Here is a 20,408-nt window from a genome sequence, read left to right on the forward strand (position 1 = left end):
TGCTAAAGGTGGTTGTAAAAGAGAAAAAAATTTTAAAAAAAATTTGATATGTAATTGAATGATGGTGGTGAGTGCATCAAAATAAACTTCTATTAAGAATTTCTAATACTTTTTAATTTGTTGAGAGTTCTGGACGGCTAAAATTCTATTTGGACTTATTTTTCGTGGGGTTGCATCTCATGAAAATAATATATGAATAATGAAAACCCAAATTCTTCTTAATTTGTCCATTTAAGTTAATTAATTATTTGATTAAGTAATCTCATTTTGTCTTGGTTTTTTGTGTGGCTTATTCCTTAACCCTTTGGCATTAGGATATCAATCTCAAGACAGAGAGATTGCTTACTGACGGAAGCCCATTGAGACGCTTTAATTATTTGGCAGAAGTTGTAAATACAAGTTAAAAAAAAGGAATCACATTAAGATGACAAGTAATGATTTTATTTTATTTAGAAAAGGGAAACTATAGTCTTTTCATGAAACGCTGTTATTATGACGTGAGTTAATTTTAAATCATAATTCCTTTGCTGGATTAATTCGTGAGAAACATTTTCACCAAGAATTGTGCAATAAAACACACCATGCTGAGCAATGTAATATATGGTAGGGAAATATAACACAACTATGCGAGGTAATCCTGGTACTTTTGATTGTGCTAACAGCATTATTTTCTGGAAATTAAATGCACTAACTTCAAAGTTAAAAAGGATTAAAACGAGTGATAGGGTAACAAACTAGAGGCTTTGCTAATCCTGTAGAAAATGATGATCCTTCTTCGATATTAACCTTATCTCCCCCTTTGATTTTCCATTCAAAACATTGGAACAACGCTGCAATTGTCACATGTATCGCCGTTAAAGCAAGGGAAGCCCCAGGACATCCCCTCCTGCCAAACCCAAATGGAATATACCTAAAATCATCACCGTTCATTTTAATCTCATGTTCAGCTCCACCGTTGATCCCTTCCAAGAACCTCTCCGGTATAAACTCCTCTGGGTTGACCCATGCTTCTGGGTCCCTCATGATGGCATAGACATTAATTAGTGTCCTGGTCTGGCCCTTTACATCATAGCCGTTGACTCTGCAGTCTTCTATAGATTGTCTAAGAGCAAAGGGTGCTGGTGGATGGAGTCTTAACACTTCCTTCACAATAGCTTGGAGGTAAGGTAAATTTGGAACATCTGATTCACTCACCAACCTGCTAGTCCCCACCACTGCATCAATCTCTGTCCTTAGCTTCTTTAACACTCGTGGATTGTTCATGATCTCTGCCATGGTCCATTGTGATGCCACTGAAGAAGTGTCTGTTCCCGCAAGGAAAATATCCTTGCATTTTGACACACGAAACAAAAGTATAATCAAAATCGAAAGTGTTAATAAGGTACATGTTACAAATAATATAAAGCACTCACCCCTAATATTGAGGTTTTGAGTCGAAATGATTTTTTTTCATGCTATAAGAGTTTGAGTTTCAATTACCACAAAGTTACGGGTTCGATTCTTACCGCCTTCTTACTTTTTAGTAAAATTAAATTAATAAAAAATGGAAAAAGTATTTGCCTTTTTAAATGACACAACTTATGTTATTTCACTCTCATAAAGAGGTGGGATTCACACCTTTATATTTTTTTGTCTACCCTCTCTTTTCATTTATCTATCTCTTTTTCTCACTTAAAATAACACAATTTTACATCCTTTGAAATGATACACATTTTTTCTATAAAAAATTGAGTCTGTCTAATATACACGCTTCAAAATTCAAAAAGCTGCTCTTACGTAAAGAGCATGTTAAAAAATAATATAAACCATATCGTAACCCAACACCTTAAGGTGGTTTGAGGTTAAAATGGTTCGGTAGACAATAAAATCATGATACAAATACAATTATGTCTTAAATGAATTAAAAAAAAAAAAACTTACTAGGAAGAAAGCCTTGATATCATTCCTTGTTAACCTCACTTCAGCATGTGGATCTCTATAAACTTGTAACATAATATCCATCATGTCCCCTGTTCCTTCTTTCTCTTCATGATCCTTCATGATTCTCTCCAGAATCTGGTCGAATTTTCCTACTATTTTGGAAAGCTTTTTCCCATACCCAAATAAGTCAAACTTTCCCAAAACTCCAAATACCTCACCCATGCTCAATTTAGCTCCAACGTGCAAAAAATCCCGAACCAAGACATGAATCTGTTCAGCATCATTAGCTTTGTCCAAGCAAGTAGTGCTCATAGCCATCCTACATAGGATATTGTTGGTCAAACAAGTGAGCTCGAAACACAAATCCAAGGCTCTGGCTTCAGTGGAACACAAGAACAGAGATTTCAAAAGCTTCTTTCTCTCTTGCTCTCGGATGTGAATGAAGCGGCCAAGTTGCGAGCTTGAGAGTAATTGAGTCACACATAGCTTCTTCACGAACCGCCAATAAGGGCCATATGGGGCAACGATGAAATAAGACCCTTTATATAGGAAGTGTTCGGAGGATCCAAATAAGGGTCGGTTGCAGAAATTGAGGTCATGGTTTTTCATGACTTCTTTTGCAACTTGGGCATTGGAAACAACTATGCATGTTGAGGCACCTAGCTGGAGTTGCATGAGAGGGGCGCCATAGGAGCGAGCTAGAGTTTGGAATGATTTTGGTATGACTGAGCCTATAAGATGAAGGTGGCCAATGATGGGTAGTGATGGTGGGCTTGGTGGGGATCGAAGTTTGGTGCTGCAATTTGTGGTTCGTTTGCTAAGGGACTTGACAAGTAAAGTGAAAACAACCAAAGCTAAGGAGGAGAAGAAGATGTAAAACATAACACTAGCAGCAGCCATGGATTAAGTTACAGACAGATAATTTGGTTCTTTTTCTTAATGCAAAACTTCCATTGTCTTGCTTATAACGAACCAGCATGTGTTTTTTAGAGAATAAATAAATAAAAGGCTTTATTAATCTCATGCAACACAAGAGAAGCTCTCTTTTGTTATAAGGATAATCTTGTGTGAGACCCGAGAAAAAAATACTCTCCTAATATATTTTTCCAAAAATAAAACTACTCAATCAAAAGTGTAAGCCAACAAATTAAGTTCATTTTTATCCCCTACCCTATCCATCTGATTCTCTCATGTCTCATTTAATGTAATTAATTGATGTGAGATGATCTCAATTATCGTACAATAAATTAATCATTTTTTCCTCACTCTTTTCTGTACTGGTTGATTTTTCTATGAATAATGATAGATTTATACTGACAACATTAATACATGTAATGTAACCAAGTATTTCCATCAAACTTTTTTATTAAAAAAATAAGATAAGTTATTTTTTCTATTATTTTTTTTATCTACTTTTCTCAACCATCTTAAAATATCGTTAGATCATAATCTCAAGAAGAGAGAAAAAGATATATGTTAGTTAAGATTCTAATCTAATGAGGTTTTAAGGTGGTAGACAAAAATAAACAGAAAAAATAATAAGTAAAATAACTTAAAAAATTGTGCAAACAATTTCTTTTAAAGAAAATAATATTTTGTAAGAAAAAAGTTACATGCTCATATTTTATTTTTGGGAAAAGTTCCTAAAATACTATGGTATCATTTAACTCTCTATCTTTTTTTTTTCTATCACTTGCTTTCCCGATAATTTTTTCATTTCCACTTTAATACTATTAAATAGGGTTAATTATTCCATTTTACCCATGCTAACAGAAAAAAAAACACAGAATAGGTAAGTGATTAAAAAAAGTACAATGGAGGTAGGTGATAAAATATAAAACCACAGGGGATTTAAATTTTTCACTTGCAATAATTAAAAAAAAAATCACGTAAGCAACAATATTGAATTGAACAAATCAATGAGTTATATGATCATTGCAATGAATGGTGTTCTGTTCAAATATCATCTACATGTGTCTTTTTGTTTGTCGACCGTTCTATTTGAGTGCATCATTGTTATATATGTAGATATGGTTGCTAAAGAAAAAATTATTATTATTATACTAATAGTTTATTTTATTCATTTATTTTTTTTAATAAAATAAAAAAATATTTAAAAACTGAAGATTAAAATAATAAAAATAGAGCACAAAAAATAATCTGTTATATTATAAAAAAATATAGTGGATAAAATTAAAATAAAACAATGATCATCTCAATTCCAATTATTTTCTTAAGCAACAAGTTATAGTGGATGTTGAACAAGACCCCATTTATTGACATTAGTCATATATCTCATTAGCTTATTTGGCACAATATTTTTCTCACTCCGAGTTTTTCTTTCTTTTTAATTATTGTAAGGAAAAATTTCAAAACCCCCCTACGATTTAACATTCTATATCACTTACCCTGTATTTATATTTTTTAATCAATTACTTCTCCCCTGTGTTTTTTACTTGTTCACTTGAGTTAAAATGGACAAGTTAACCTAATATTTAACGATGTTAAATATAGACTTGAATGAAAAAAAAACTACAAAAAATATAAGTACTAAAAAAAGAATTTAACGTTTCTAAAGTAAATGTAGATAAGTTATATAAATTTGCTCCCAAAACGACGTCATTTTGAATTAAAAATTTAAAAATTATAATGAAAAGGACGATTATAACCCTGAAATAAATTATAATTACAAAAATACATTGATTTTCGCCTCAAAACGACGTTATTTTGGGTTCAATGTAGATAAATTATCTACATTGACTGTAGAAAAAGCGAACCCTTAAAAAAATACAAGGATTAAATGATTTGGGAGCAAACCATACGGTGGTTTTTGAAATTTTTTCTTTATTTTTTTAATCTCATATACCTCAGTATGGTGGTAGTTTGACAATTTTTATTAGCAAGTTTTTACAGTTTGTCAACCGAATTAGAGATTAAAAATATGTGCAATTGATGTTTATTTTGTACGCCTCTTTGATTTAATTCTGTTTAGTGTAGGTCTAGGGTAAGTTTTTTCTTTTAATTGTAAGTAAATTTGTGCTACAGATTTTTAATATTGCCAATATGAATATAAAATTTCTTGACGTGAATTTGATGGGTATGATAAGTTATATTATTTTTTCAATATGACCAATATAAATATAAAATTTCTTGATGTGAATTTGATGAGTATGATAAGTTATATTGTTTTTTTTTTCATAGAGTTGGCAAAAACGCATAGACCATCCCCACCATGCCTTCAACTTGTAAAAAATGGGGCGGGCTGGTTGACCCGATATTGGTGAGTGGGATGGTTAAAAATATCAACACACTTCGTTTTGGGATTGGCGGGTCAACTCGTCTAAAAAAATTATATTTATTTTAATATGTCTTTTAATATTAAAGGGAACGGATCCACTTACTACAAAAAAAATAAAATTATCACTCTTACAACCAACTTAAATTATTTTCGTTAATCTGATGGTTATAATTTATCAGAAGTTAATGATATATATCGAGCTACATTTATTAATTAATTATTAATTCTCAATAAATTATAATTGTTCGATTGACGGAAATCAACGGTAATTAAGTTGGTTGTAAGAGTGATAAATTTTTTGGTGGTAAGTATATCTGCCCCCAATATTAAAATATACATATAAAGAAATTATATTGGGATCAACATCTTATTTAATGATTTGTGGAATTAAATGAGAAGTTTTTGTCAATGTATAACTTTTTACAAAATATTATTATTAGAAAATTACTTTAATGATAGTATTTTGCATGTAAATGCCTGTCTTTTTGTTTTGTCGAGTTCAATCTTAATTAAGTTGTTAAGATAACTAACAATTGCAAACAACCATACCTGTTGCAATTTTGCAACAAAACTACAGTATTTTCAAATATAAAGTGAAATATGCAATATGTATGACACTAAAATTATGAATATATATTAATGAGGAGATGATGTGATATATATAAAAATAACAAGTAAAATAAAAATAGCCAGCTCAAAGAGTCGAAGCTCGTGGGGATACCGGAAGGAGCCAACTCGCCTCAAAGAAGTAATTAGGGTTGAGTAACTCCAAAAAATAACAAGTAAAATAAAAATAAAAAATATTAACCAGCGAGTTGATCCACCTCTAACCCACCTACACAAGAAACAGATTATGTTGAGTTGATGGATTAAAATGTATAATTCACCTATTTTATCGAATTGACTCGTCGGATTAAACTGATTCTAAGAACTCTAATCAAGAGTCGCTCCCTCAACAACTTAGCAAGTTTTTATACATAATAACGCCAAGTCGCCAACCATGGTAAGATGTTAACCTAAGGAGCAAACAATATGGAAAATTGGAAATCAAGTTAGAAAAACAAACATTAAAATGTCCCAATCCTCCTCAATTATGAAAAGCGGTCCTCAATGAAAAGTGGTCCTCCATGGTTCATCTTTATATTTTAGTTAAAATAAAACAAAAACTAAAAATATCCTATTTAAATTAAAAACTGAGTTCCGAAGTTTTTGTTTCATTAGAAGAAAAATGCGAAAGTAACATTCAGACCCTTACAAATGTTTCGTAATCATTGTTTGCAGTACTATTTGTTTTGTTTTTTTGTATTTTTTTTTATCAGTTTGTGTTGTTGAAGACAGTGAGTGATATTACATCACTAATAGATTTGAACTCATGCATAAACAGAGGAGGTAGATGATCAGATTTATCACTGTGCAATTATAATAATTAATACAGACTTACTTGAGGAGTGTGATAAAGCAGACAGAATCAGAGGAATGAATGTATGCAGTAGAGGAATTAAAATCCAAGCCCACAGAACGTGTCTCCTTAAGACAATTTGCCCCCTCACAGATGCCAAAGGTTGATGGACACTTGTCTCCCAGGATAGAACGGATTTCGTCTGAAGAATGGTGGCACTACCAATCAACGGCCCAAACGAACACAACTATTGCCAGAGGAAAGTACACCGGAGGATGAAAGGCAGTATGCAAAATCGGAAGGAGAAAAATTCCGGCAGAGTTTCAGTGCACAGAAAACTGGATAAATTTCTGAAGGTGTCAGTGTCTCTATTTATAGACACTGACCGGTCACGATGAACAGTCGCCGGCGGCGAACCGCCGTGTCTGACGATGCGACCGGTGACCGTTCCGAAGAACAGGTACAACCGGTGACCGGTTCAGCGAGCAGACACAACCGGTGACTGGTTCACGAATGGGAAGAACCGGTTCGGCGGGTAAAAACGTTTGGGTTAAAGGGAAGCAACAGATACATTTTTGGACAAAATATTAAAAAATTATTTAATAAAAAATTATTTTTATTACACACTACGAACCGAGCCGAGCCAGCCAACCGGTGACTGGTTCTCGAAGGGGAAGAACCGGTTCGGCGGGTAAAAACGTTTGGGTTGGAGGGAAGCAACGGATACATTTTTGGACAAAATATTAAAAAATTATTTAATAAAAAATTATTTTTATTACACACTACGAACCGAGCCGAGCCAGCCAACCGGTGACTGGTTCTCGAAGGGGAAGAACCGGTTCGGCGGGTAAAAATGTTTGGGTTGGAGGGAAGCAACGGATACATTTTTGGACAAAATATTAAAAAATTATTTAATAAAAAATTATTTTTATTACACACTACGAACCGAGCTGAGCTCGGTCAGCTGGCGGTGCGCGCGTGGGGGAGCAAAGCTCACCTAGCTTCTCCCCCTACATAAAACATGTAGTGACCCAAGGGTCAATCTAAGAGAGTGAGGTGTGAGCTTATATACTCCCTCACTTCCTACTAATTGTCCAATGTGCGACTTGTTAAATCCACACACCTCTTCATCTTCTTTTTTCTCTTTTCTTTATTAACTCACTTCTTATTCATAACTAATGGATTATTGTACATTAATTCTTTCATTAATTCCAACAGTTTGGAGTACTATTTATTAGTAGCTATTAATACCCTATTTTAGGCACATAAAACACTTTTAATTTAATTATATAAAATTTTAAAGCCTCAGTAATCCTATGTTTTAAGTATTTTATAGCATTTTCTATATGTCATTCAGCAACTCATAATTTTTTTAAAATATCATATAAGAAGAATTATTTTTTCATGTCATTTGAAGTGGGATGTCGGATTCCACTCTCTCATGATCGCCCACAGTTAAATCTAATACCGAGGTAGAAGCATTAGAAACTTTTTGTTTTTTGGCCATGGATGATTCAGCACGAGCGTCAGCTTTCCCCCTCACGGTAAGGAAAAGAGGGGGAGGGGGGAGGGAATAGAGTGGGTCCCACACTTTTTTAAGTGTATAGGAAAAAAAAAGTTATGTCATCTAACATTACACTTCTAGGGGTGTTTGGTTGCGGGAAAGTTTTGAGATAAATGGGTAAGTGGGAAGTGGAAATATGTAGTAATCATGTTTGGTTGAGCCATCTTCTTCACTTATCCACCTAAATAACTTATCTACCAAACCAAGTTGCCTACCTTTTATCATGGATACAGCCGGCGAAATTTGTCCTTTGAGCATGTGGTATTTGTGAAAAGCAACCAATCTTTGGGGATAGGCTTTTGACCAAAAGACTTGGATACCCTCTTTTAAGTGGGTATTTGACAGCATTGTAAAGTGGCAGGCCACCGAACAAAATATTTACAAACAGGGTTATTTTCGTAAAGTTACCTAATTTTTCCATCTATATTTTACCTACAACCAAACAGATTTCATAAAAGTTACCTAATTTTTCCGGTAAAATTTTTCTCAACCAAACAACTTTTTCTTACATTTTTTACCTATATCACTTTCTAACCATTTCCCTATTATTCATAAAATTTCTCCTTAACCAAACGCACCCTACTTCCCTTATTTTGATTCCTAGTTAATATTTGCTTTTATATTTGTTTATTGTATTGTTCTTGTTCATTAAGTACCTGAATTCGCTGTACCTAGTGATTTTTTTATTTTACTTTTGGTGAATTATTGAAATTTAATTTGTCTTGCTAAAATGATTTGTTTATCCAAATTTCTAATCATGCATATGATTTTATATCATTGGGACATTATTCACATAGCTTTGTTAATAGTCTATTGAATAAAGGATTCTGTATGTTCAATTTCTTTTTTTGGTAATATGTTCAATTCTTTTTTAAAATGCACCGTGTGAGAAAAGCAATGTTTACTAGCAAGCAATCTTATCCTCAGGGCCACAATCGACGTGACATTCAGTGAGAAATTTATTTTCACCCCATGTAACGTAAATTCCTGAGTCCGCCGCTGTAGGGATTCGAGAAGATCAAGATAACAAGGCTAAAAAAACAAACACAATTACATACTCATAGGACGCTAATGGTATATCTAATTATGAAAATGTTAAGATTTACAGAAAGAAAAAAGTATAAAATCCTCACAAAACCAAAAACCATTCGTGCCAAACATCAGCAAGGAAACAGGTTCTTAGGTGGGATACCTTTTGGTTTAGATGATAAATAATTATCACTCTAAGAGGGGTTTTTTTTTTTTTTTTTTCTGCGCATCGTACAAGATCCATCTGATTTGGATGCCTCTCCCATGTTCGGAATATTAAAATTAAGAGTGGGCATGAGTCTTGACCAGAATTCCTTTTGGCTCAATCGAATAGTTCGGTTCCAAATTAACTGGATTATTTTTTTTCCAACTCAATCGGTTGGAAATTAGTTATTTATGCCGATGTTCGTTACGGCACCATCCATATTGCTGATGATCATTCCAGCATAGATGTATGCCATTTTAGCTCATGGTTGGTTTTGGTTTCTCATTCATGATGAGATTTATTTTGATGTTATGTTCCATAGTCTTTTGCTTTTTTTTTTGCATTACATGGGAATTGAACACACACCACTACACTACATACACCTAACACACACACCCCACACCACTAGGCTAATCCTAGTTGATGTTCCATAGTCTTTATTGTTCAAGCTTGTAGCATATGATTTATATGCTCAAACTTGAGGTAGAATGTTAAGAATAATGTTAGAATATTAGTTTAGAAGTTCCACATCATATATATCATTATAATTCCTTTCTTTTCAATTATATAATAGAATCTCCGTTGTGTAGTTTATTCACGCAGATTACTCACAAATCTCTTTAATCCTGATATTTAACCAAACTCTTTACCCCTTCCCAAAGATGTTTCGGTATGAATCGAATCTGTTCTCTCCCAACCTCCTACTCAACTTGTACTGCTAAACTGAGTTACATCCACTCAGCACAACTATTATTTATATAACTTCGGATCTAAAACTCCTTCTATAGAATCATTTAAATGAATAATTGAGATTTGATCTCAATTACGTTGAACAAAAACTTTGGGACTAAGAATCGGCACACTGATGGAAATAGACAAAATAAAAGGCTTTCCACTTTGTTCATAGTGTGAAAATGGCCACGTGGAAAAAACAATAATGACCAAGTGCACCGCTCAGGTAGGGTAGGCGAAATAAAATAAACAAAAAAAAGAAAAAGGGTATAGTCTCACAACAATGTGGCAGCCAAAATATTATTGCTTTTATTAGGCCTCGCGCTCCACGCAGTTATTAAAAAATTAGGCACACTTGCAAAAATTACAACGGAGAATGCCATTATAAAGAAGACCCGCTAGTACTGATATATCTGTATGCCTTCAGCTAGCTACCATGGCAACCTCGATCGGTTGCCAATATTACTATCTATTGTTCCTTCTTTGGTTTCTCTCTATTATCATCTTCTTTGTGGACAGTCACGTTATGATTCTACGTGGGAAGTTACTCCTATTGGGTAACATTTGCTCATTTAGCGTGACCAGAATAATGTCTATATCAGTGGCACAATGCTGGGATCAATTCAGCCCAATAATCCCTCTTGGTCTGTGTGCAAACTTACCTACAACACAGATGCTTGCGCTTGCTTTTCATTCCTAGCTTATGATTAAGGTGTGAACAGTGGCTCATGGAATGAAGTATTTATTAGCACTCATAGTCTCGTTTGGAGTTCTGTACTTTTTTTTTGTTTTTTTTTTTTTCCATTCTTGATTTTACCTTTTGTTTCGGCCTGAATGGCATACCATTTGTAGGAAAAAAAAATGGGATGTGTAAATGATAAAAAAAAATAAAAATCCCTCACTTGTGATGCGGCAACGATAAAAAAATGTCATCTTCGGGGGAAAAAATTCCCAAAATGGAAAATATGATTATATCACGTGAAACCCCACTCATCTGTTATTAGATTAAAGGTCATGATGGAGATTTATTTCCATGGTCTTGGACCATGTGGTCCCTTAGTACTATTGGGAGGGAACACAAAACCATTTAATGGTCCGAGACCATAAAATTATTTTCTGTCATGATGATGAAAAATAAAAAATAATCATTGTAATTGTTAACCGATAACTTATCAGTTAAAGATTGAGATTTATATCATAACTACGGTTAGAAAAGTATAAAATTATTAATATAATCTCATCAACAACTTAAGTTTTTGTTTTTTTGGATTAAATTAATTATTTATGTGATATCATCATATTAGAGTCTCGGTATTAGGATTCGATCTTCACCACTAGGGGTGATAAACAAGCCAGGGGTCTTTGGCTCGGCTCGTGAAGGCCTGCGCTTACATGCCTAATATTGATTGTTGGAACCAGGCTTGGACTTGCATAAAAGCTCGTTTAATAAAAAGGTCTCAGGCTCCAATTCAAAAGCTAGGTCTTGGAGTCTCTTAGGCTGGCCTAGTATATTAATTTTTATTTTTATTTATATTTTTTATACTATTTGTAATAGTCTTCTTCTCCTCTCAATCCATTTCACCCCTATTTTATTAGTTAAATTGACTTTTTGAATGATTTGTTTCTATATTATGTTGTTTGGATATATATTACATTTATGAATATTTATGAAATTACTAGTGTTGTTGAGTGTATATTTTGTTTGGATATTAATTTTTGTTGTCTTATTTTTTTCTAACAGATTAAATCAGGCTTTTATTTTTTGCAAATAAGGCAGGCCACATGCTGATGATTATATTCGTAACAGGTAACAGGCTTGGTAAGATCGATACATTTAAACACAGACTTAGCATTTTAAGACCAAAATTCGGCTCGACTCGGCCCGTTAACACTCCTATTCACCACTCTCCATATAATTAATACATAAGTAAGTCTTGGGAGTTTCAAGTCTTGGGAGTTTCTTAACACATATAAATGAGTCTGTATATTATTTTCCTTTCAAGCTTGATAAACTCTTGTATGAAAAGATATAATATAATCTCATCCAATAATTTAAGCTCTTTTAAGTTAAATTAATAAACTCTGTAACCATGCAATAAAGACCACTTTACCAGACTGAACCATGTCGCCTACTCACCTGCTCCCTTACCAGTTCAACCTTACCTTTTGAAAATGTTGAGTGTATATTCTCGTATTACCATATTAGTGGGTTACACGTGAGGCCCGGTGCACACTTGAGCTTAACGGAGCAAGCACTGTTTGCTTAGATGCCGACAACGAAAAATGTCTAGTTCTTCAGGTGTACTTTCCCCCCCCCCCCCTTTAATGCCTTCAAGCGTACTTTAGGTTTAATTTTTCTTATGTTGTAGGATTGTATAAGAGAAAAAAAATAGAGAGAAGTTAAATGTGGGTCTCATATTTTATATTAAAAAAGAAAAAAAAAATTATTTAGCACGAAAAATAAATTTGTGTAGAAAAATGAGAATATCTCATATGACATGAGAGTATATTTCCCATGTAATAATCTTCTTCTAACAAAGAAAATATCCCCTCTTTTTTGTAGCAAGTTGTGGTAGATTTAGGATTATTTTTTTTATGACGAGTTGAAAATAAAAAAAATATTATATTACAAATAAAATTTGTCACAATACAATATGGATTACATATAAAACGTTTGAAAGAGTTTTATTACAGAAATTAAAAATATTAAAAAATTGATCTTCCGTTTTATTTTATAACTTAACAAACACTAATAAAACATTACACAACATAATAACAACCTAAATATTATATAAAGGTTTAAAGACAATAACTATGATTCACAAATTAATACAATTACAAATTCATATCTAATTATTGTGAATAACTAATGACTAAAATTTACGTGTCACAAAATATTATGAGCTAATTTTTTTAATCTCCAAAAATTAACACTAGTAAAATTAACCTAAATAAATAATAATTAAATTTCATTTTACAACTTAAAAATCAACAAGAAAATAATAATAAAAAATTAATCAATCACTATTTCCTAATCGCATCTTTATTTGCTAATTACAAATTCTTATTCACATATCACTAATCGTTAATACCTAATTCTTAATTACTAAAATATTAATTAACTTAATTAAAAAGAAATAGAATACTAACTTTGAATGGAGAACCAGAGTTCAAGTGATAAAAAAGAATTTGGAGTGAAAATAAGGATAGGATATTCTAACAACCAATTCGTGTTACTACTAATGTTACTATCAATCAATTTCACCATTAAATCGATTATGTTGATCCAACGGTTATATTTATTTTCATCTTTGTATGATTTTGATTCCCAATATTTAAAGTGAAAGCATTGAATATGGAAAATTATAACCATACGTGAAAATAAATATAAAATATTAAATATGATGAATCATAATCATACAAAGATGAAAATAAATAAATATAATTATTGGATCAACATAATCAATCCAATAATTAAATTGATTGATAGTAATATTAATAGTAACACTAATTGATTGTTACAATATTTGCCCTTGAAAATAAGGGGATTCAGATATTAAATGAGTTCATAGAAGAGGAATTGGGATTTAGAGGACGGATCTCTAAGAGCGTTATGGACTTTAGCTGCACTCATTTAAAAAAATACGGGTGTTACTATTTTAAAAAAGAAAAAAAAAGGAAACCGCAGGGTTGCAATGTGGACCACCCCAAAGGCCCAAAGCTATATATACATGATAGGAAAAATATTTGTTCTTACGAATAAGGACAGTCACTTCTTTTTAAATTATATTTTATTTAATATTTAAATTAAGAAAGAATTTCTCACTATCTTCGACCATAATTTATGTTTTTCTCCCCTTAAAACACAATATTTTTACCAAAATGACACAATTATAGGTCATTTGAAACGACAAATAGTAATCTCATACATGTTTGGAATCAACCTAAACTAAACTATTTAAAACATCCCAAAATATTTACCAAAAAAAAAAGGTTCAATTTGTGTTTCAATTTGAACACTGTTGAACTATAAAATCGGGAATCAATTTCTTCAGACGATTAAAAAAATAGTTTTCAAAACCTTGCAGCATATAACTCGGCAAAAAAATTAATTTAATATTTTTTAATAAAATAATTATGCATTTATTACAGTTTTAAGAATAATTACGGATCTACTGCACAATGTGAAACCCCATTGAGGCGTCTCACCCTGAGGGGAGACGCCCTAATGGGATGTCACATGTGACGCCCAAAAGGGGCGTTACACTTGAGCCCTATATATTCTCATTCCACTCTATTCACTTTTCACACCTCCTCTCTCACTCTTCATATCTCTTCTCTACCAATATTCCTAACATCATACATACATAATCCTTTATCTTTAATTTAGTATTTGAATTTTATTTCTTATTCTATTTAAGAATGAGTTCACATCCTAATTTTGTTCGTATTGTTTTATATTACAATGGTAGGAAGGTAGAAGGACGACGATGTGTCAAGTTTGAAGGTGAAAAAAGGCCGACACGAATCCAATGCAACGCAACCATTGGCGAACTGCATCAGAGAATTCGGCAGAAGTTAAGTCTTCAAGGAAACCAATGTATCACTCAGATCACGACAAGGTTATGGCAATGTGATAAATACATTAGTTTGCAAGTGGTGGACGATGAAGACGTGGAGATGACAATGGAAGAATTTTCAACCAGTCAAGGACAGATTTTCTGGAGTTGTATGTCGAAATCGCCGCAGCGGAGAATGTTCCATTACCGGTGAGGTCAGTTGATTTCAATTCTCCCTGTCTTCCATCTTCGTCTGCCGCTTATGCGTCTCCAGTTGGTAACATTTCTGAGGGAGATGAAAATGATCCAACTTGGGAAATGCACGACGAAGACGACGACGATGATGATGAAAATATCGCAATGGAAGAACGTCTTCCGGCAGAGGATGCCAGTGCTTCAGAAGGAGATGAAGGTGGTGAGATGGGTGCGTCTCAAATCCCAGTATACCATGAACCAGTGGTCGCGCAATTTCCGCAGTTGCATGACGTTGCGTCTTCCCCATTAGGTAATCATCTTGAAGGTAATTGATATAATTTTTATATACCTAAATAGATACCTGATTTAATACCTAATTTAGGAAGTTTGTATTAAAAAGTTTTAATTATCAGATGCAGGTGACGAAGCTGTTATTCCTCTTTGGGAGGAATTCCGCATTATTCGTACATTGATTGGAGTTATCGGAGCGAACAAGAATCATGCACTGATGGTACAGTTTCAGGATCGGGTTCAATACAAGGTCTGTGGCAACTGGGTGACAAGTTATTTGCGAACCAAATTTTTTCAACAAAAAAAAATGTCCAAATAGCACTTAAGCACAACCTGATTAGGGAGCATCAAGAAGCAATTATAATTGAGAGCACGCCTGCAAAGTTATCCATGAAATGTTGTGCGTATGATAAAGGTTGCTCGTGGCGCGTTAGGGCGATCAAACCAGTGTTTGGTGAAAATTGGAAGATTACGAGATGGGGAGGAGATAACAATTGTTTGAATGACCACATTTCCCAGGGACATAGACAGCTTGATGCGGACGTTATTGCGGATCTCGTTCTAGGTACGTATTTATTTTCGATGAGATGTCAACGTTTACATACTGCTCTGTAATTAAATTCGTTCTATGTTATCGAGTCTGTGACCTCTTCAATGAAGGGATGATAAGGAAAGAACCATCTGTCTCAATTCGTTCTACGGTTGCCACACCACCTACACACAAAATGATAAAGAATATATGGTGTTACAAAAAATATACATGCATGATGAAATAACAACATACTAAGTATCCACAACCTTACCTCATCTCTACATATTGTATCCAAGGTTTCCCGATAATGGACAACCTCATGAGGCTTAAACTTTGCCACCGTATTAAACCTGTCATCAGAAACATACATCATCAATCATAAACAAGCAAGTATACAGTTAGTAAATATGATAACCCATTAGCGAAATCGAATGAATTTAATAAAGTATACCGGCATCCATAATGCGTGCCAGGCTCTTGATGAAGAGGAAGGGGTGGAGCAATGGGTGGGAATCGTATCCATGCCCAAATCTGAAAAAGAATATGGCAACCACCCATGTCAGATCGACCGGCATCTGTACACTCGCACAAATTCCTGAACAAATGTGCCAGAACCGCAGATCCCCAACAGAAACAGCCAATCTCATCAAATCCTACCCCAAGCAACGGGACTAGCCGACAACCGATATTGCTACCTCCAGACTTGTCTGCCAGCAACCAACACCCCAGACTTATCCACCGGGTATATAACCGATCCAAGAATGAGATACGGAGGTCACCTGAATGATGGAACTCACTGGCCAGTGGAACCGCGCCAAAAACAGCAGCACAAACAGCGGGCCAATCCTCGGATGTAGATCCGGTAACGACAATACCGTCAGTAGGCAATCCCAATATGCGGGCCACATCCTGCAAGGTGATAGTCATCTCACTTTGGGTCATGTGGAAAGTATGTGTCTCTGGTCTCCACTTCTCGACCATAGCACTAATTAATGGGGCATCAATCTGAAATAAATTATACAATTATCACATGTTAACGAATGGTATTGAATAATCACATAAATACAAAACGTCGTGAATTGCATACCTGGATATGTCGCATCCGGGCAACATGTATAAATCCTACCTGTGTGAGGTAGTCTGTGACCACCTCTGGAATAGCGTCGGTAGGTGACCCCCTCTGTGGTTTCCCACGCCTTGAGTTCAGTCTCCTCACATGCTCCGTATTCCACACTCGCTATGAAATATGGGCACTCTGCGTCCTCTTACGAACGATGTCTCATCTATAAGGCCCAAGTATGATGTACATGCTAGGATCAGTAGGCTCTGGATCCGATGCAGAACCCGAAGATGATGATGAATCAGCCATGATCCTAAACTATATAATATAAAACAACATTGAAATTAATCACATGCAACAACACATTTTATGTACAAATTAATTAAGCAATGCCCTAATTTATTATCAAAAATATTAAGCATAAACCCTACGTTTTTACTACAATCGAAATTAATGAAATAATATTAATATGTAGTACAGTAATTTATTTGTAATTAAATAATAATAAAACGTCAGACACAAATTAAATCATACTGACATAATACTTAACCCTAAGTCACTAATAATTTCATAAATATGTACTAATAATAACACCTAACTGACTACAAAATTATCAATACACTCCCGCATTAATAACTTCATAGAAAATTTACGAAGTCACTATCACTATTTTCTAAATCACTAATTAATACGCTAAACCCCAATGCATAATTAAATATTAATAATAATAACTACGTAATAAAAAATTACTAAATCATTACAACATTCATAGCATGGTACAAAATTCCTAATGTTCTAAGTCTCTAATATACAATAAATTCTAACATGTTCGCAAGGTAGCACTGTAATTTAAACGTATACTTAGCAGATATTACAAACTTACTTAAATTGGCAGAGCTTCGCTACGAAAATTTTCTCGTTCGGTCGGAAGTACAACAATCCGTGGTTAAAGAGAGATAAAAGTGATAAATGAAATGGTAAAAATGGGATATATATATATAGGGCACAAGTGTGACACCCCAAAACAGGCATCACATTATGCAATAAATATGTAATTATTCTCAAAACTATAATAAATGCATAATTATTTTATTTAAAAGCATTATTTTAGTTTTTTTTGCCAATATAACTCAGACGTCGTTTAGGTTTGATGTTGTGGGTGGCGGTTCAGGATTTGGTGACGGTGGAACAAAGTATGCGCAGGCTTCTAGTCCAAATGAACCCTTTTATATCAAAGAAAAAAACATTGTGTATTGCAAAAACCTCAGATATGCAATGAAAATGAGCTTGTGTACAAATCCGACACAATATTCTTCTCATATATTGTAAGTAATTGTACAAAAGTAAAGTCATCAAGTACTCCAACGCAAAATGAACCACAGGAATTATGTACACGGGCTCCAAATAGAGCCAAGGCGTACAATGCCTACCCAAAACCATCAAAGAATGATGGAAAGAACAAGAAGAGGAAATGTTTACTGGTGCTGCTCGAAGACGATCTGCAAAGATATTAGAGCAACTATTATAAAGAACAATTACTAGATCTTCAAGTTGAAGATGTGAATGAAGCAAACTGGGGAAATGAATAATAATCTGCGGAATGGACTCCGTTGAAAATATCATCAGAAGATGATTTCGCACGATAGGTTTCCTGTCCAAGCTGTGTCTAAAATCCCAATATATCTTTGTCATAAATTGCAGAGCTTTTCTAGGCTTCAAAAATTCACCTCATGGACATCAAAGTACGCACTCTTTTTTCTCTTTCAGCTTTCTTGGCGCTTGGGGTTCTCTTCAGCCTCTGCAGCTCTTCACGGACAACCTTCTCAACTTTGTCAATGTTGTTCAAAAGTTTCTTCTGAGGAGTGAGGAGTTCTGATTCTCCTTCTTCCTGATTGGAAATTTGTACCAATATCTTTGGCACTTTACTACCAGCAGGTGTTTTAATCACAACCCCTACAGACTTGAGAGAGCTAACAGATTCACCGTGCTGAGGTTGAGCATCAGACACAGAAGGAGCAGGAAGCTGTTGATCCGCACGCAACGGAGTCCCAGTTTGCTGGCCTTCGTTTTCTCCCAAAAGAGCTCTTCTTCTTTCAATTGCCTAAAAACAGAGACCCTTGCAAATTACCATTACTGAGAAAAGCTTCCATATTTTACAGAGCAACAAAAACAAAGTCACAAACCATTTCAAAAGGGTGCCCCAGAAGTCACAATATACGAACTCGTTCTCAATGAACCTAATTGCATACATCATATAACTGAGCTTCACTAGACATAACCAGATTCAAGCAGAAGGACCAAAACAAAAAAGATTCCAGGACTTACAATCCAAAATAATCTGATCCGAAATTATTTTATTTTATTTTTACCATAAAATAGCCTCTTCCAAAAAATATGTTAAATTTGAACAGAACTGACAACTGAACCAGAATCCACCATCTTAATTGAAATTCCAAACCATTCCAAACCTTTACACAATCATTGCAAGAAAACTCACATTACCAAAATCACTATATAGCAGGTTACCCTCCGCAGATTCTAGAACCTGCACACTGACAAAACTACAGATATTAAACTCGTCCCAATTAATTTCACCTTCTGAAACAAGTTGAATTCACCATCTTGCCTAAAAAAATGAAAGAATCTTGAATAAAACAGAATTCACCATCTTCGTTGAAATCCTCAGCTATTCCAAAACAATCCAAGCATATCCACGTTACCAAACCCAGCATCAAAACTACCCAAAACAAAGATCAAGAAACTGCGAACTCACTCAGGTTACACACATAATCAACAAACCAAGACAGATTAATCTTGTACCAATTAACTTCACCATGATAAAAAAAAGTCGAAGGCGATACGATTAAAATCTCAAAGATAACAGCAATTTCTCATGTACAAACACAAACGGATAAAGAAGAAGAAAATGAAAAAAAAAAAAAAAAGTGATAAGAAAATGCGATTTACCCTCACAACAGCAGTGATATCACGCAGAGGGGTTCGGGGGTACCAAGAAGGTAGAATACTGCGCGACGAACCCCGACCTCTTCCACGTCGAAGAGTTCCCAGTGGAGGAGTATTCTCACCGGCGGCAGTGTAACTATAACGGCCTCGCCCACGTGAACGCCCACGCCCGATGCTGTTTCTTGGAGCTCCGAAAACAACCGAACCGGTTGCTCCAGGAGTTGCTGGGCTTGGAGTGGATCCGAGAATAAGCGGGTCGAAATCTAACGCTCCGAGTAAAGAAGCTGGGCGGCGAGAGTAGATTGCAGCCACGTCGAGCGGCGAGGAGCGGCGGTCTCGTGCTTCGGGCATGGCTGAAATGAGTGAAGAGTATTACGGTTAAGTTGAAAAAAGAAGAAGCGAAGAGGATGATCTTGTTATTTCGAAGTGTTGTTTGTTACCTTGAGCGTGTTAGGGTTTCTCTTCAGACACTGCATAAGAAGAAGAAGAAGAAGCGCTTTGGAAGAAGACCGTAATGGCAAATTTTCAAATTGAAAATTAAGGCGCTTTTATAAAAAAACTGAAGGCTCCAAACGAAATGGGGTTCGTTTTTTCACACGTGAAGTTATTCCTCTCTCTCTCTCTCTCTCTCTCTCTGTCAAAATGGCAACAACCAAAAAA

The 20,408-nt window shown here is 34.4% G+C and overlaps 3 protein-coding genes across 3 annotated transcripts; all 3 read right to left on the bottom strand.

Annotated features, from left to right (window-relative positions):
- Positions 1-699: 699 nt before the first annotated feature.
- LOC133316041 (3,9-dihydroxypterocarpan 6A-monooxygenase) lies at positions 700-2,820 on the bottom strand. Its single transcript, XM_061517733.1, has 2 exons — positions 1,921-2,820; positions 700-1,326 (listed from the first exon to the last, which is right to left on the bottom strand). Exons 1-2 carry the CDS (start codon positions 2,818-2,820, stop codon positions 700-702), a joined length of 1,527 nt encoding a protein of 508 aa, XP_061373717.1.
- A 13,068-nt stretch (positions 2,821-15,888) lies between these two features.
- On the bottom strand, positions 15,889-17,093 carry LOC133316029 (protein MAIN-LIKE 2-like). Its single transcript, XM_061517723.1, has 5 exons — positions 17,032-17,093; positions 16,812-16,932; positions 16,176-16,729; positions 15,996-16,074; positions 15,889-15,906 (listed from the first exon to the last, which is right to left on the bottom strand). Exons 1-5 carry the CDS (start codon positions 17,091-17,093, stop codon positions 15,889-15,891), a joined length of 834 nt encoding a protein of 277 aa, XP_061373707.1.
- Positions 17,094-18,494: 1,401 nt separating this feature from the next.
- On the bottom strand, positions 18,495-20,099 carry LOC133316007 (protein POLYCHOME-like). Its single transcript, XM_061517693.1, has 2 exons — positions 19,752-20,099; positions 18,495-18,885 (listed from the first exon to the last, which is right to left on the bottom strand). The coding sequence occupies exons 1-2, from the start codon at positions 20,097-20,099 to the stop codon at positions 18,508-18,510; spliced, it is 726 nt and encodes a 241-aa protein (XP_061373677.1). The 3' UTR covers positions 18,495-18,507.
- Positions 20,100-20,408: the final 309 nt, after the last annotated feature.

The sequence above is a fragment of the Gastrolobium bilobum genome, unplaced genomic scaffold (assembly GCF_033153095.1).
Source record: "Gastrolobium bilobum isolate Gb01-03AN ecotype WA unplaced genomic scaffold, APGP_CSIRO_Gbil_v1 utg12345, whole genome shotgun sequence".
NCBI lineage: Eukaryota > Viridiplantae > Streptophyta > Magnoliopsida > Fabales > Fabaceae > Gastrolobium > Gastrolobium bilobum.